Here is an 18,050-nt window from a genome sequence, read left to right on the forward strand (position 1 = left end):
AGTCCTGTTTCTAAGGACGAAACGCGTTGGCTGTTTGTCTTTAAAGAACAAATCAATTAAGGAGAAGAAAAACTTGATCCTGGTACAACGGCTTTGTGGCTTCGTAAAAAAATCTATTCATATGATATTTGAACATTGACACAAAGTGGTGCAGCTCTGATTTAGCTTTTTCATTGTGTTGCCCCTGGTAATAGGGCAGTGCTCTTGGACAGGGGGCACGTTTGGAGATTTGCACACAAGATTCTTTTTTGTTTCTCATGACTTCAATTGGTGATTGTATGTGATTGGTGCCTTACTGGCTGTTTCTGGTCCACTGTTTATCTTGTGTGTTTAGAAGTGTTGTTTGTTGATTGAAGTACAAATGTTGGTGAGCCATCAAGAGCAGTCTGGGTCACCAGTAACAATTATTCCATGTGTTCATTATAGATGGTAGTAATGAGATCTAGAAAGCCATGAAGACAATGAAAGTTTTCAAGGCCGAATAGCAAAGGGAAATAGATGCTTCAAATGAGGGGTAGAAAATGCTTATTTAATATTAAAGTATCTCCAGTGACCTCACGCTCTTGGAATTAAATGCACTGTAATTGTCGGATGTGTAATCTCGGGGTGCACTGTCATCTGTAGTGAACTACAAAGCCCCGGGCATGGAAGTGTGAGACACGCTTCACGCTTATCACGGGTAAGAGCAGCCTTGCAACGTTGCTGAGGAAAGTCCCAAGCGGGATGACGCCGGCTGTGAAAGACAAGCAGACCATAGTGCCTGTGGCCTTTGATGCTGAGCCTAGCGCGAAGCACCGGCAGGGCAGGGAGAAGGCAGTGCGGCCAATCAGCGCGGAGGACTGGGAGCATCCTTCCTCCTGCCGCCCTGCTCTCTCTGTGGGCGGGCTAGAGATGAGCACGCACCGCTCTCCACGGTCCCCGCCTGCCTGCCGCTCCCTCCTTCCCACCGCCCACTCAGCTCCTCATTGGAAGGCGCAAGGTGCCCCTGCCTCGGAGCTCGTGCGCCGCACCGAGGGGTCATTACAGAGCTATTCACATTGAAAGGGCACGAGCGGGGCGTGGCGCAGGAAGGCATCGCCAGCGGTCGCGTGAACGCCGCGTGCGCATCGGTGACTGCATCCCGGGCCGCTCACCTTGCAGCGCGCGCCAGCCTGGACCGTGCGGAGCGTGTTATCATGGCCCGAGAATAGGCTTCCTGCACTATCAGAGCCGCCGCATCACAGCTGGGAAGCAGGTCAGTCCGCGGCACGGCTGGGCGTCGAACAGGCCTCGCGCACATTTATTTTAAAATAAAGCACGCTCCATATAGAAGTGTGCCTCCCCCGCCTATAAGGACTTCCTGAAAGTTGTATTGCAGGGAGCGGGGTGTATCCTGGTCTCTCAGCTGGGCTCTGCATGTGCACTCTCGAGGCTCTTGTGGAGGTTCAAGGCTGCGCTGTAGGTGTGTCGGGGTGCTGGGACCCGGGATCTGCAGCTGCACAGTGAGGTCTGTCGGTGGTGCCTTTTGCTCCTTCATGTACCGGGTGTCTCAAGGTTTCGGTGCTTACTGTGTCGCTGAATAAGGGCCTGGTGTCACACTGCCTGGCCCTGGTGGTTGTCAGCACTCTGGCAGAGTGCGTGACGGAGAATACAGTTTTAGGAGGAAACGTAGTACATTTATCATCTGAGGCCACACTCAGCAGAACATGGGGTGTGTCTGTCATTCAATACCAATGGCTGCTGTGAAAAGTTGTTCCTTGTGCTGTTTTAATGTGTGCCGTGTTGCAGGAGAATTTGGCGGTGGTGACGCCCCTTTTGGTGAGGTGTATAGAGTACAGGGTGGCATCGCTGCTTGGTTTGGCTGATATAGTGCTTCGGCCCAAGGCTTCGCGTTACTTTGTCTGGTGGGCATAGTTAGGTGGCAGCATGCCCCATTCTAGTGTGTGCATGATGTAGGATCTGAATGTTACGTGTTTAGATGAATGGGTTGTGCCCCAGGAACACTTAATGAGGCCCTTTTTTATTTTAGTGGGTTTGGGAGACCCGGGTGACAGCGTTTCTGGGTGTGTACCAGAGTGGTGCTTCAAGACACATGGCGGCAGGCTCGTTTTGACCATCCGTCGTGGGTGGAGGGGCGTTTGATGCACAAACACCTGCTGACGCACTCATTTTTTGGCACGTTTGATGCAGAAACACCTGCTGACGTACTCTTTTTTAGCACGTGTGTGATGTAGGGTCACCTGTCAATATATCCTGTTGTGCGTAGGGGTGTTACATTGCAGATCCACCTGTTAACATACTCTTATTGTAGGCGTGTGTAGTCTACGGACACCTAGTAATACATGTTTTGTGTGTGTGGTGTTATGGATGCACAAGGTGGCACACTGTGGGCCTAAGTATGAGTGGCTCGTTAAATTCCATCTGTGCGTAAACCCCTGTTTTACATTTGGGATGTAATTACCAATTCGGTTTCATCCTATAATTATTGGACGTATTGAATAGCCTCACAGTCGTAAAATTAATTTAACAGGGGATAATACGATAATTACTGTATCATGTAGATCTTGGTGTGTTAAACACCAATATGTGCTTGTTATTCCACATAAACTCATTTTAGGTATTATTTATCTCACCCGGTAAATAACATACCCTGTGGTTTCCCTATGTATGAGGGGCAATAAATAATGCCTCAATTCATAAGCATGATTTAGAGAACAGTGGTCCCTATTTTGGAAGGAAAAATGGACAAGCACAATAATCATACGCTTAAATGGATCGTATGTCTTTCGTCCAGCCGGACGAGAATTTATTTTTATATAAGTTCAGTTGATTGTGATTCAAAACATTAAATGACAAGTGGGCACAGCCGTGACCCACAAAACACAAGACAAACCAACGAAAAACAGAATGGCCAAAGGCAGGGTATAAGATGTGTCTGTTTGTTTGTAATCACTATGACAGACTTAAATATCCATTTTCACACCATTGATCATTACAATATTATAAAATCATGTTGCATATGGTGCTTTTAGTGTCGAAATTCATAAGCATGCCCATAACAGGTGCTAGTTATGCACCTATTAAATAACGCAACATGTGGTGTTGTTTATCAAGGGCGGTAAATAATGCATCAATTCATTAACTAGCAGAGTATGTTCTGCTTTAGGGGCATAGCTACAGTACTTTGGGCCGGATTACGAGGTAAGACGTTATTTATCACCCCTGATAAATAACTATACCATGGGTACATTATTTAACAAGTGCAATAAATAACACCTATTACGAGTTCATAGGGAATAACATGCGGATTTTGGTGTTTAATGCACCAAAATACCCATGATATGGAAACTACTGTATGTCCCTGTTAAATTTTGACAGGTTTGACCTGCCGACATTTAGTAAAGCTTGAGTTATTTAAAGGCTTCTGATAATTATCGGATGTGTTCAATAACTTCAAACTCGAAATTCCCACCCATGCGTGAACAGGAGTTTATCATGGGTAGAATATTACGTGGAACTCCTAATTAGGCCCTACGGGTGCGCAACCCAGGAGAGTCTAGTGGCACACTGTTTTTGTGGGCGCTTTGATTTTGACAGAGTACCTGGTGATAATACATTATTTGTATAGTGTTGCTGCAAGGGCACCTTTACCTCACTTTGAGGGTATGTGCTACATTGCAGCAAAACCTGGTGGAAAACGGAACGTTCGTGTGTTTTTAGGAGAAAGTGCACCTGGTTGTGCACTTTCAGTGGGTGTTTTATTGTTGGAGGGGCACCCGGTGATACTTTGTGAGTGGGTATGCGTGGTGCTAAAGGTGTGGCTTGGAGCCAACTTTATTTCTGTGGGGGTGTTTGATGAGGCCGAGTTTCTGTTGGTATACTTGCACCGCTGGTACTATCTTTAGGTGGGCACATTTGATACTGCAGGAGTGCCAGGTTGAGTCTCGCTATCTTTCATCTTTTTTGGATAGGCGCATGGGCGTCGCGGCACCGGCACACTGTCGCATGGTTTGAATCTCATGAATTTCTCAGCTGCGGCTCGCAGGCTCCTGTTGGACGCCCCCACCCCTTCTCGCTGCGCTGCTGCGGATATCAGGTTTACTATCTGCTGCAGGACCCGTGCTGCAGTTCACTCCTCCTCGTGCTCGCTTCCGGGGCTCACCTTGCGCGCAGAGCGGCTGCTGCGGCGCACACGCGGCCGGTCCCCATTGTAAACTGTTGCCCTTTCCTCCCACAGAGTCAGCGCAGTATCCCGGCCCGGATCTCGGTCCCTCCGAAGAGTGTGAGGCTTCCCTTACCCGACTCCATGGAGGTCTCTGAAGCCACCGCTGCCCCTCGCGCCCGGTGCCTGTGCGCCTGGCGCTGCAGGTGATCGCCCTCCCGGGATGATGGACCCTGATTGGCGCAGGTCGAGGAGCCGAGGCGCAGCCTCCTCGGCTCCCAGGAAGGCTGGGGGCGAGGCCAGGCGCGCGCCAGCTGAAGCCAATGCTGCACATGATGACACGCACATGAATATGGATGGCCCTGCCGCTGCTGCTGCAGGCAGGCGCGTGGCGAGCAGGACCCCGGCTGCTGCAATGCTTCCCACCGCTGACCGCCCCGCGCCTTTCGCCACAGCGGCCAAGGACCCCAAAATCGTCAACCTACGCTTCCTGAGGCGGACCGTGGTGGAGTCCGACCAGGAGGAGCCCGTGCTCGAGCTGGCCGTTCCCCTCCAGCAGAAGAAAGCCATCCCCATCTCCAAAACCAGGAGGGCCATCGCCAAGAGGGCGCAAGGGGTCAGCGAGGAAGGAGGCTCCAGCGGCGGGGAGGGCTCTTGCGACACGGCGGGGGTAACCCCGGAGAGCGGCAGCCTTCAGGAGCTCCGGGAGCAGGTCAAGGTTGCAGAGCAGAACCATGTCCCCGACGCCCCTCAGGAGCCCCCCAAATCCACGCAGGGGGGAGAGGTCCAGGAGGACGAGGAGGAAGAGGCCGACATCAAGGCGGTCGCCACCTCCCCCGACGGCCGCTTTCTGAAGTTTGACATTGAAATTGGACGGGGCTCCTTCAAGACGGTCTACAAGGGCCTGGACACGGAAACTTGGGTGGAAGTTGCGTGGTGTGAGCTGCAGGTAAGCGCGCAACTTCCTGTGCTCCCTGGGGGGCTACTTCAGTCTGTCTACTGAATGTATGCAATAGTTTTGTGTGAGTAATTCACGTCATGGTAAATAATGTAAAGCTAAACAACCCGTGCCTGACTCCGAGTAAGTTAACATTTATTGCAAATCTTTCTCACTCGCGTTCATTGTGGATATGCTAAAAAAAAGAAAGTTGATTCTAATATTTGGTAGGCCTGCAAGTTAAGACAAACACTGGTTTCAGGGGTGTTCTGGTACACTTAGTTACACAGGGGTTTCATCAGCCAGGGCTATCTGGGCACGTGCACACATCAGATGGTCTCGTGCGTCCGCATTACGTGCTTCTGACGGAATTGGATCAATATCCGTGGCGGTTGCTTTCTATGTCAGGGAGCCTAGTTTGGGGCTTGGAAGATCAGGCCTCTCCATGTGTGTTCCATAGCTGCCAAGTTTTTTCAGGTCTGTGCGTGATGTGCTGGTTCAGTAAAAAAAATCCCTTTGAATTCTGGGTCTTTAATTCATGTTGTATAATGAAACCAACAAGACTACAAGTCCCATAATTCACAGAAAAAAATCTGGACTGGCGCAGCACATCACGCATGGACCTGGGAAACTCAGCAGTGCATTGGCACCAGTTACACTTCTGTACTGGTGCTTTGAGTCGTGCAGTCGAGCAGTATTTCTTCTCATTTGTCCATCTTCTGTCCTGGGTTTTACAGATCTTGCTTCTTGTGTGCAGCTTTAACCCCAAACGTGTTCCCCAGCTTCCAATCAATTTTCATCTAGTTGAGACTGAGCGCCCAGGAAAGGCCAATGGCGACCCGTGCTCTCTCCAGGAAAGTCCACTCGTTGTTCTGTGACACATCTGGCCATCCATCACAGATGCAGTTCATGAAATTGACAAAAATGATGAATGGAATTGCTTGGCTCGGTCTGACCCCTGACCACTTTTCTTGATTCATTTCATATAATATTTTCGGATCCGATTTTGAACAAAAACAGTGGAATGGAATGCCACTTAGAGTAATTACAAGTGGATGATATTCAAGTAGTGGGCTCCACGCCTTCTGCTTCTCTCGGACAATAACACAGAAGAGGCTGGGTAATTAACCAGACGCCTGCTAGCTTACAGTAAAAACAATTGGAATCGACCTCTTGTTATCATGTCTTCCTCCCTCTCCTGATTGCGTCGTTTGCCTCCTGGTCATTGCATATCTCCCATCCTGAAACCCCCCTCACAGGCAGTAAACTTGATTTACTGGGTTAATTTTGAAACCGCAGTCGCGTGTGTCGTGAAGCACCACGGGAAACCGTGTAGCTGCGTTTTTATGCCGATAACCATGATTGGACTTTTCACGAGTCGCTTGGGACTATTGTCATTTGTGCAAAGAATATACTGTTGGGGACGTTATTTTTCGTGCTGTACTTAGCAATGTTTTGATTTGCATCTTTCAGCGGAGTAAAAATTGTAATGAAGACTCAAAAGCAAGTTTTCTAAAATAGTGTTTGGAAATATCATTGTGGCGTTTGGGGAGAAACACCATGCGTTCTGCATCGACCCCACTTTTTAATTTTTAGCTACTACTCTGTATTTGTGTACTCGTTAATTGTCACTTCTGTAGCGCCTAGCTGCTGCTCGTGTGGCATTGTGGCTCAATACGGGCCTAGTTTGTGATTGCTCAGTCTTTTTTTTATTTTTATTTAACTGTTTGTTTTTATTACTCCAAGAGTTGCACAAATATCACAGCACAGGTGGTCTCGCATAATCATAAAGCATGGGTTATAACTGATAAAGAATTATCAAGCATATCAGACTAACATTGCAACCATGCCAGTGGCTCATATGCTGGTCTACGCTTCCAGTCCTGGAGTAGCATCATAAAACACGACTTCATGTTTAATAGGTGATACAGCTCCCATAAAAAAGAGTTATGTAGATGAAAGGACAGCAAGAAGCAAAACAACGAAAGAGCATGGTTGTGACGGCCAGTCAGGTGCTGTTTCCTATAAAATCCACGATCAGAGATGGATCTGGCTTTTCTCTCGCGTCTCCCTCTCCCGGTGTCCAGGGGTAGTCCGCTGTCTCACCTATGTATAGGGCAGCATGAAAGCACACGTCATCTGCTGACACTAGTGAGCGGGCTATCTAATCCTCAATAATGTCCCGCAGGTACACATGTCCCCGTCCCATGCAGGTCTGCAGGATCCTTATCTGAGGTCACCAACTCCACCACATTGGGTGGTGCCATGGGACATGACCCCCATGTGCACACTTCACACTCGCAACCCACAGGTACACATGTCCCCGTCCCATGCAGGTCTGCAGAATCCGTATCGGAGGTCACCAACTCCACCACATTGGGTGCTGCGGCAGGACATGACCCCCATGTGCACACTTCACATTCACAACCAGCAGGTACACATGTCCCCGTCCCATACAGGTCTGCAGGATCCATATCTGAAGTCACCAACTCCACACTGCGTGCTGCGGCGGGACATGACCCCATGTGCACACTTCACATTCACAACCAACAGGTACACATGTCCCCGTCCCATGCAGGTCTGCAGAATCCGTATCTGAGGTCACCAACTCCACCACATTAGGTGCTGCCGCGGATCATAAGCCCCATGTGCACACTTCACACTCGCAACCCACAGGAACACATGTCCCGACCCATACAGGTCTGCAGGATCTGTATCTGAGGTCACCAACTCCACCACATTGGGTGCTGCAGCGGGACATGACCCCATGTGCATACTTTACATTCGCAACCCTCAGGTGCACATGTACCAGTCCCATGCAGGTCTGCAGTATCCCTCTCTGGGGTCACCAACTCCACCACATTGGGTGCTGCAGCGGGACATGACCCCATGTGCATACTTTACATTCGCAACCCTCAGGTGCACATGTACCAGTCCCATGCAGGTCTGCAGTATCCCTCTCTGGGGTCACCAACTCCACCACATTGGGTGCTGCCGCGGATCATAAGCCCCATGTGCACACTTCACACTCGCAACCCACAGGAACACATGTCCCGACCCATACAGGTCTGCAGGATCTGTATCTGAGGTCACCAACTCCACCACATTGGGTGCTGCAGCGGGACATGACCCCATGTGCATACTTTACATTCGCAACCCTCAGGTGCACATGTACCAGTCCCATGCAGGTCTGCAGTATCCCTCTCTGGGGTCACCAACTCCACCACATTGGGTGCTGTGGCGGGACATGACCCCCATGTGCACACTTCACACTCGCAACCAACAGGTACACATGTCCCCGTCCCATGCAGGTCTGCAGGATCCGTATCTGAGGTCACCAACTCCACCACATTGGGTGCTGCGGCGGGACATGACCCCCATGTGCACACTTCACACTCGCAACCAACAGGTACACATGTCCCCGTCCCATGCAGGTCTGCAGGATCCGTATCTGAGGTCACCAACTCCACCACATTGGGTGCTGCGGCGGGACATGACCCCCATGTGCACACTTCACATTCGCAACCCTCAGGTGCACATGTACCCGTCCCATGCAGGTCTGAAATATCCCTCTCTGGGGTCACCAACTCCACCACATTGGGTGCTGCGGCGGGACTTGACCCCATGTTCATACATCACACTCTCAACCCACAGGAACACATGTCCCGACACATACAGGTCTGCAGGATCCATATCTGAGGTCACCAACTCCACCACATTGGATGCTGTGGTGCGACATGACCCCCATGTGCACACTACACACTCGCAAACCACACACAGTGCCAATCAGTCAACCAAGAGGCGATCCTGCGGTGTCAAAATGGCTGTCTTATGTAGAAAAATGCATTTTGTTTTCAGACCGTAGTCAATGTGCAGTACTGATGAATTGATGCAATCTTTTTTTGACTGTTCATTTCTCCGCTTGTTCAGCCTAGAGCAATTGCTTTTTTATGTCACACTTGTGTTACGGCCTGACGTTCTGCAGTCCCAGATTTATTTATTTTTGTTCTCCACACAGTAACCAGGAGTAGTCTCTGCTGCGATACATGAGACCCACTGGTGCCACATAACTCGGAGTTCTAGCCAGATGCACGTGCCCTGCCCACCCCAACAAACACTGAAACCTTCATCATAGCAACTCTCTGACTTCCACTTTTAGCTTTATTGGATCACCGCAGCAGCCCCTCGTGTCTTGTGCAACTGATGGAGTCACAGGCTGGGGAAGAGTGAATCTCTTCATTTCTGAGCCACTGCCAGAACATGTGCCCGCTTCACTCAGTCCTACTTTTTACTCCCCTACTTCCTTCTTTTGCCTCCCCCCCCCCCCCCAACCACACCTACAGGGAATGATCATTTGGGGCCCTGGTCACCTGACAGGGCCCTAGTGAGCAGCGACGACCTTTGTGCTGCTTACAATTCTGCACCCCTGGTTCATCAGCCAGGCCAAGGGTGTCTGCCAGAAACCGGTTTTGAGGGTACCCCCCCATCCAAATGAGAAAATAAATATCTGATTTCCTCCAATCACAGGTAACTAACTGAGCTATGCAAATTAGCGATATAAATCATTTAAAAATCAAGACTTCTAAGGGTCTCAGGCTAACCATTCAACATTGAATGGTATTTGTTCATTGCTTCAGAGATCAGTGGAGTTGAGAAAAATCTCGTTTGTTATGTTAGTTTCCCAATTTCACAAGATAATTTCAGTGTAAGGCATCTTTCCACACTGTTTTCATGGATTAGTTATTCTGCTACAATAAATGGATGCTGATGTCAGGATCTGCTTTTTTTTTTCTTCAGCTGAAAGTTTCATATAAGTGAGCCTGCACTGGCATTGGGGTGGTCCCTGTATCCAACTGGACCACCCCAAAGCTGCTCCAGTTTAGAGTTGAGGACGCACAGTTTTTCATGAAAACCACATCACAACACATTAACAGTCCACAAACCAGCTACCCCTCCCGTCACTTGTTGACTGCATGCTTGCCTTTGATCATGTACAGTGCTCCACTGCATTTTTTGCTAGACTCCCTTTATACAAATGGTGCATACATACATACATACATACATACAGAAATCGCATGACTGTGAGCACTATGTGTCACTTTTCCTCATTATTCTAATGTCCTAATCAGTTCTGGTCTGTACAGTTGGATTTCAAGCAAAGCTTCCTGGATCAGTAAATTGGCCTCCGTCTCAACAGTGCATGTTGCTTTTCCATAGAGCCCCATATTTCATAGAGGGAGGATTCAAACAAGGAAGAGAAAGTAGGGGAGAGGTGGCGAGGAGAACCAATGCTCCTTATCAACTTTCATTGATTAGTGTTTGTTTAGTCCATTAGATTTATATGTGATAAAATATGAGCTCCCATTGCATAACACTTTAGATTTTGTGTTGGTGAGCATGCTGGCAAAGTCGAACTAAGTGTTGGGGTGGGTGCACAGCTAATTAGGGTATCTATCGAGTTGTAACTTGTGTTGTAAATAATGTTCACCCTGGGTAGGGTGCTCCTTAAAGTGACGTGTCCGTCCAATATCACGTCAGTGTTACTTATGTGAAAAATTGTGCTTCCAGTAGTTTGGGAGCATCCTTGGTTAGCGCACACCTTTGGTTCCAATAACTGGACTCCTTTCAAGATTTTTGATTTTTCAAGACCTTTATTTCATTTCATATTTTCATTGTATAGGTCCTTTATCATTTTTGAATTTTCTCATTCTATTTACAAACAAATCATAGGCATAGGGTTCTTGCTGTTTTTAACTCATGCTCCAATGCATTTCGGGCATACGTGCCCTTCATCTGGGAGCTCACTGGGCCCTTCTTCCGGGCCGGTAGGACGGCTGTTTCCGGCGCTGCGCCGGAAACTACTGGCTGAGAAACAAATAAGGTTTTGGATCCTACATCCACCTAGCCCGGATCTCAACAGTAGAGTCAACAGAAAAAAGTGGCTAGATAGGGAAAATTTGTGACCTGAATATTAGCGACGCAGTCAATATGTACCACGTAGCTGCGGTCAATAGTACCAAAACAAATTTATTTTCTTTTTTGTTTTTTCAAAATTTCAACAACACAAGGGCAAACCAAGGACTGTCACGACAGTGATTACATGAATACCATATCTACACATATATACAAAAGATACAAATATACAATATTTACAATAGGAGTTAAGCAAGACTAATGAAAGCAAATAAGCAAAAAATTGAACAAAAGACACACAGATAGCAATGCATCAATACAATATTCACAACTTAATTGAATTAATGCACAATAGAAGAGTTCGTGCCAAAAGCAAGGGACAACCAGTCCATGGGGATGTAAAACCATGGGACAGGCGGGAATAGATGGAATGGGACGCCTGCCTGCCTGACAACACTGCGGTACAGAGTTTATATTGGGTTGCACAGCTAGGAACTCAGGTGTTTAGATGATTTCTTTTCCTAGATGCACCCTTATGCGTGACCGCAGGGACCACCCTGCGGTCACGCATAAGGGTGCATCTAGGAAAAGAAATCATCTAAACACCTGAGTTCCTAGCTGTGCAACCCAATATAAACTCTGTACCGCAGTGTTGTCAGGCAGGCAGGCGTCCCATTCCATCTATTCCCGCCTGTCCCATGGTTTTACATCCCCATGGACTGGTTGTCCCTTGCTTTTGGCACGAACTCTTCTATTGTGCATTAATTCAATTAAGTTGTGAATATTGTATTGATGCATTGCTATCTGTGTGTCTTTTGTTCAATTTTTTGCTTATTTGCTTTCATTAGTCTTGCTTAACTCCTATTGTAAATATTGTATATTTGTATCTTTTGTATATATGTGTAGATATGGTATTCATGTAATCACTGTCGTGACAGTCCTTGGTTTGCCCTTGTGTTGTTGAAATTTTGAAAAAACAAAAAAGAAAATAAATTTGTTTTGGTACTATTGACCGCAGCTACGTGGAAACTACTGGCAGCACAATTTTTCACATGCTGGCAAACTACCATGTGAGATGTCAGCAAGCTAGCTTGAGGTTTGTGAAGTCCCCAAACCATATGCCTTTGTCATTATTGTCAACCCCTTGGTCCTTTGTTAGAAACTTTCTTTAAATACTTAGTTGCAAAAAATAGTAAAAAAATTCGAATACAATAAACTGTTCAGTCTGCTTCATTTTTGCCTGGAGGCCATGCACTCTCTGCTGTAGCATTAGTGAATACACAAATAACGTCATATATTTTTTGAGTTTTATGGTGTAGCGTGACCACTCAGCCCTTTCAATCACCCTTCATTTTACATAGCTTCATAGTGTGGACAATTGCTCACCATTGGGCCCCATCGGGGAGGAGGGGGAGGCAGCACCGACCACAGACTCAATTTATGGTGTGACAAAGGCCGCTTTATTTGAAGCAGGTGCACCTTACAAACACAAAAAACCTTGGCCTGTGCCGTGCAAAACTAAACCTCACTAAATATAAATTTACCTAACATCCCCCCCACCCCAAAAATGGTTCCCCCATAGAACAACATGAACACAATGTACAAACTGCAACATGCCTCACTACCTAGCTTAATAACTTGTCATACTTCACCCCCCCTGCCAAACAACCCTGCCAAACAACAATGGCCTCCTACCATTTCCTCCATTGACTAGGAAAAACCGCCACTCGAAAGACGTACTAACTGCTTTCGACCCCCCACCCCCCCATAGGACGTCTGAACCTTCGATACCTGCGCACCACAATAGCCTGATCCAGTGCCTCCTTCAATTGGACAATATAGAGCTCCATCCCATACCGAGACAGGTGTACACAATCTTCCCTGAAGAAATACACTGCCCCATACGTTAGCCCTTGGTGCTCCATTCTACCCAATCCCTCCTTCTCACAAAAGACCTTCATCTCCCTGTTAATTTTCCTCCCTATCTTATCTATGGCCGCTGGCCTCTCCGCCCCCCTACAAAACCTCCTGGGAATGAACTCTGACCAGATCACATGGCACCCCGCCCACCTACGCCGTTTCTCCAACAAGTCCCTCTTCATCTGCTTGACCAACGCTTACCCTTTGCACTGGACCAGGTCATTCTCCCCCAAGTGTATGACCACAACATCTGGACACTCTTCCCCCTCCCCCCCCCCTCACCACTTTATTCAAAGCCGGCAACAGCTCGTGCCAGCGCATGCCGCCCTTTCCTTGCCAATGACAGTGAAACAACCGTTCATCTGATTCCAAGTTAAGGCTCCGGTGCTTTTCCCACTCCACCCTCTCCGCTCGCTTTTCAAAAGCATGTCCTATAATGTAAATGTCCAACGTCGCCGCAGCTGGCCCCGCCACTGGACCTGTAAAGACACACATATAAGAGGGCGGGAAAATTCCGTCATTTCAGTGTTCCACCCCTACCCTACTCATCCTGACATATGTCCTGTAACAGTAAGACTTCCAACGCCCACGTCGCTTGATGTCCTCCTTCCCCCATCCCTGACGCGCCGCCTATGTCGCCGCCCCAATCCGGAACAAATGCGTCCCGAAAGCCTTTGGGTCCTCACCCATAACCCGTAGGGATTGCTGAAGGACCCACAACACCTGAGCCACAGTCACCTTGCCTTTTTCCTCCAGACCAAAAACCTCCCCCCGCCAACACTCGCCATCCAGCTGCCGTCCCCACACCATCGGGCAAACCGCCGTGGACCTCCCCGGCCCCAACACCACCCAAGTGACCTCACCCCGCTGATCAGTCTTTGAATGATACAGCCGCACAGCCAACTCCTGCTTTCTCATGTCCACTCCCCCCCCCCCCCCCCCCTTAGCACACCTGGTCCCCCATTCAGTCCCACCAATTCTGAAACCGTAAAGGCTCCAAAAAACAACCACGACATAAGTGTGCAAAACAAAGTAGTCGTCCCCCCCCCCGATCGCGACAGATCGCGGTAACGTCTGCAACAAGGCCCGAGCAAGTCCTCAGTAATGGGCTTACACTGACTCACCCTGGCCCCCTTTTCCCTTGCCCAGCCTTCCAGGAGACGCGCCCCCAATTCCCCCACCGACGGCGAGTAACCTCACCACAACTTACCCATGAATGCCACCGCCGACAACTTACCCGCAATCGTCACCCTCGACAGCCCCCTGTCCATCAAACTCAACATGAACTGTACCACCTGCTCCTCCCAACGCCCCCAGTACCCCTGGCTTACCACTCCAAACCACTGAAACTACTAGCACACCTGCTCATAAGCCTTCCATGTGGACGCTGCCACAGACGCTCTCACCAGTTGAACGACGCGGCATCTCCCACCGACCACAAGTCTGTTGGCACCGGTGTCCTGTGCCCGCGCCTCCGTGGCTAGCCCATGGAACCTCTGCCACTGTGAACGAGACAAAGCATCTGCAATGTCATTGTCTACCCCTGGCACGTGTCGAGCCTGAAATATTATATCATGCTCCAAGCAGCGCAGCACGAAAACTCCTCAATTTCAACACCTGTGGGTCCCTGGCTGACTGCCTGTTGACCACCTGCACCACCGACATGTTGTCCACCTGAAACCTCACCCGTTTATGCGCCAATTCCCGCGCCCACACCGTAACGGCCACCACCAGTGGGAACGATTCAAGAAAGACAATGCTTCGCCCTCCAGCTTGCCAGCGCTGCGGCCACTGCTCCGTGCACCATCTCCCCGACCAATAGAGCCCTAAGCCGCCAACCCCCGCCGCATCCGACGATAACGTGACGTCCCACTCCCAATCCGCTGGGGGCGCCATAGGCACACCATTGAAGCGCCCAAAAAAAGCCTGCCACATGTGCAAGTCCTCCTTCGTCCCCGCCGCCAACCACAGATGATGATTTGGCAGTGTTAAACCGGACAGCGCCAGACCGAGCCGACGGTAGAAAGTACGTCCCGCCCGCACCACGTGGCAGGCAAAATTCTTATGCCCCAACAAGACCTGAACCTCCCGCACGGCCACCTTCCGCTTGTCCAGCATGCTGCCCACCAACGCCAACATCGCTGCCCTCTTGTTCTCTGGTAGGCACGCTTCGATAGCCACGAGTCGAGCTCTATACCAAGAAATGACAGCACTGTACTGGGACAGTGCGTCATCTCTGGCGCCAGGGGCACACCCAGGTAACTAATGAGGTCCGTAAAACCGTCCAGCTGCTGCTGGCAGTCCGTCGAACCCGGCTGTCCCACCAAGAAGTCGTCGTCCAGATAGTGCGTCTCCGAGCCTGTACCCCAGGAAAAATCCCACTGCAAAAAGGAACTAAACCTCTCAAACAAAGCACATGAAATCGAGCACCCCATGGGCAGCGCTTTGTCCACAAAAATGCCCCCATCAAATTGAATCCCCAACAACTGGAGCAGCCTGAACGCTGACTTAACGTCGCATTTTGTCATGAGGGCGCCCGCACCTACCGCCGCCACGATCTTCCACGCCACATCCACGGACGAATACAACCTCAACGTAAGTTCCGCCGTGATATAGTCATTCACCGACGCCCCCTCCGGCTACGTAAGTGCTGTATCAAGCGGAACTTCCCGGACTCTTTCTTGGGCACCACACCAATAGGTGAAATAATCAGACTCTGCAGCGGCGGCTCTGGAAAGGGGCTCACCATCCGGCCCTCCTTCACTTCTTTGAACAACTTCTCCCGCACGACCCCTTTGTGCGCATTGACGGACTTCAAATTCTCAGCCCACCGGGTGATCCGCGGACCTTCATACCCCAACCGTAAACCTTCTCGGAAACCCCGTCGGAACGTGGCCGCATCGTCCGTCCGCGGATAAGACGCCAGAAAGGGCTCGAGACGATCCAGCCTAACCGGTGTATTAACCATTTGCCCAGAGATCCTGACCCCCCGCCCCTCGACCTGCATTTCAGACGCCGCGGGCTGCTGCCCCTGGGTACCCCCCCCCCCCCCGACTCCCCAGCATCGCACCACCGGATGTCTTTTTCCACACTTGGAGCATTCATGCCAAAACTGGCTAACTTGCCTGCCGCACGCTCCCTTATTGAAATTCCAGCATGCCCCGACTGTTGTCTGTGCTGTGCTCTCTCCCTGCGCCACCCCCCCTCGGGTGGGGCAGGCCGAAAAGGGGGGCGGCACAAGCGGCAAACCGTTGGCCATATAAATCGTCCGGCCAAACTTCGCCCCACCAATAGTCTGGTGGTACAAGTCTGAATCCAATTCGCCCCACTTTGCCTCTGAGTCCGACGCCATCCGCGCCTGGAACTCCTCGTCATAATGAGACCAGGCATAACCCCCATAGGTAGCCTGCGCCCGCCTGACCACGTCCATGTACTTGAAGAGAGCTATGGCCCTGCCCTGGTATTTCTCACAATATACGCTGGCGTATATCAGGAAAGCCGCCGACCAGTTGTCAATTGTCAGAGGCACCTTGGGACGCCTGGCCAACCCCTGCTCCTCTTCCTTCGACCCCTCCTTCGCCATCCGCTCCCTGTGAAGGAGCTTCAGGATTTCAACATACTCCCCCTTCCATATCTTCTCATTAGTCGCTAGCGAAAAGTGGGCCCCCAGAGGCTTTGCCACACCCATGTAGGGGAGCTTGCACACCGGAACATCACAACTCTCCTTAGCCCCTTGTTTCCCCGACGGCACTCACCCACTTTCGCGACCCCACACCGGCACCGCCCTACGCCTCTGCGCTCCCAGACCCCCCCCGTCCTCCGCCGATGCCCCGTCCGGGCCCACCCCGTGTCCTTCACATATCGTCCCCCCCCAAGCATCCATACCCACGACACCTGCGCGCCACGAGGGTTGCCCAAACTATTCCCCGCTCTGCCACCATCCTTACCTGGTGTCAAGGCCAGCGTCCGCGCTGGATCCCACCACCTAACCAGTTGAGCTGGGGGGGCCGTCACTCTAGGCCCTTCCTTGTTTCCCCGACGGCACTCACCCACTTTCGCGACCCCACACCGGCACCGCCCTACGCCTCTGCGCTCCCAGACCCCCCCCGTCCTCCGCCGATGCCCCGTCCGGGCCCACCCCGTGTCCTTCACATATCGTCCCCCCCCCAAGCATCCATACCCACGACACCTGCGCGCCACGAGGGTTGCCCAAACTATTCCCCGCTCTGCCACCATCCTTACCTGGTGTCAAGGCCAGCGTCCGCGCTGGATCCCACCACCTAACCAGTTGAGCTGGGGGGGCCGTCACTCTAGGCCCTTCCTGCCATGGGCGTGCCTGCAACACACTACCAACAACATTACTCCTCCCCCCTCCCCTTCCCAAATTTCCCCCTCCTCCTCAGAATCCTCCTCATAGTCCAGTTGCCCCATCTCCCCCTGCTCCGCACCTAGCCCCCCCTCACCTCCCGGCCGCCCACTAGGGGCTCCAGCCGGCTCAGCCCGCCTTCTCCCTACAAGCCCGCATCAAGTCCCCTAAATCCAAACTCTCCCGCCGCACATCCCCCGCATATGACACCGCAGCCTGATCCACAGCATGCGGTCTCCATCCCTGTCCCCCGCCGGCCGTCTCGACCCTTCGGGGTGGGGCTGACGGGGACCTACCGCTCCCCCTTCCCAGCATGCTCCCTGGAGTGGTCCCAGGGTGGAGCACGACCGCCATTCAAGGCAGAGCCTGCCCATCCCCTCGTGGATTGGAGCCGCATGCTGCTCTCCCGAGCACCTAGCCAAGCGTTCCTGCCAAGAAAGAGGTGGAGTCCAGCATGCCGGGGAAAAAACATGCACGCCTACCCCATCCCACGGAATGACCACCTCTCTGTGCAGGCCGATTTATTTATTTCCCCCCCCCCGGTTCCGACCATTCCCCATGCCGCAACACCCACCCATGGCCCCTCTGCGCCCCACACCCCCTTGCCACAGCTCCCCCCCCCCACCTAACCCAACCCCTCCCCCACACGCCTCACACCCCATCCCGCCTCGCTCCGGCCCCCATCTGGCTCACCCCTCCTCCCCCCAAACCCCCCTCCCCTGTACCAGTCGCCCGCCTCCTCCAGGGCCTCCATGACTCACGGATCTTCAATG

General features: G+C 51.2%; 1 protein-coding gene across 1 annotated transcript in view; it reads left to right on the top strand.

Moving 5' to 3' along the window:
- Nucleotides 1-959: 959 nt before the first annotated feature.
- The window catches only part of WNK2 (WNK lysine deficient protein kinase 2), a 621,829-nt gene continuing 604,738 nt past the window's right edge, over nucleotides 960-18,050 (top strand). Inside the window, exons 1-2 of the mRNA XM_086939164.1 lie at nucleotides 960-1,234; nucleotides 4,217-5,090. Of these exons, the coding sequence (XP_086795290.1) occupies nucleotides 4,365-5,090 (726 nt within the window). The 5' untranslated portion in view covers nucleotides 960-1,234; nucleotides 4,217-4,364. The remainder of the gene's footprint in view (nucleotides 1,235-4,216; nucleotides 5,091-18,050) is intronic.

The sequence above is a fragment of the Lissotriton vulgaris genome, chromosome 9 (genome assembly GCF_964263255.1).
Source record: "Lissotriton vulgaris chromosome 9, aLisVul1.2, whole genome shotgun sequence".
Classification (NCBI taxonomy): domain Eukaryota; kingdom Metazoa; phylum Chordata; class Amphibia; order Caudata; family Salamandridae; genus Lissotriton; species Lissotriton vulgaris.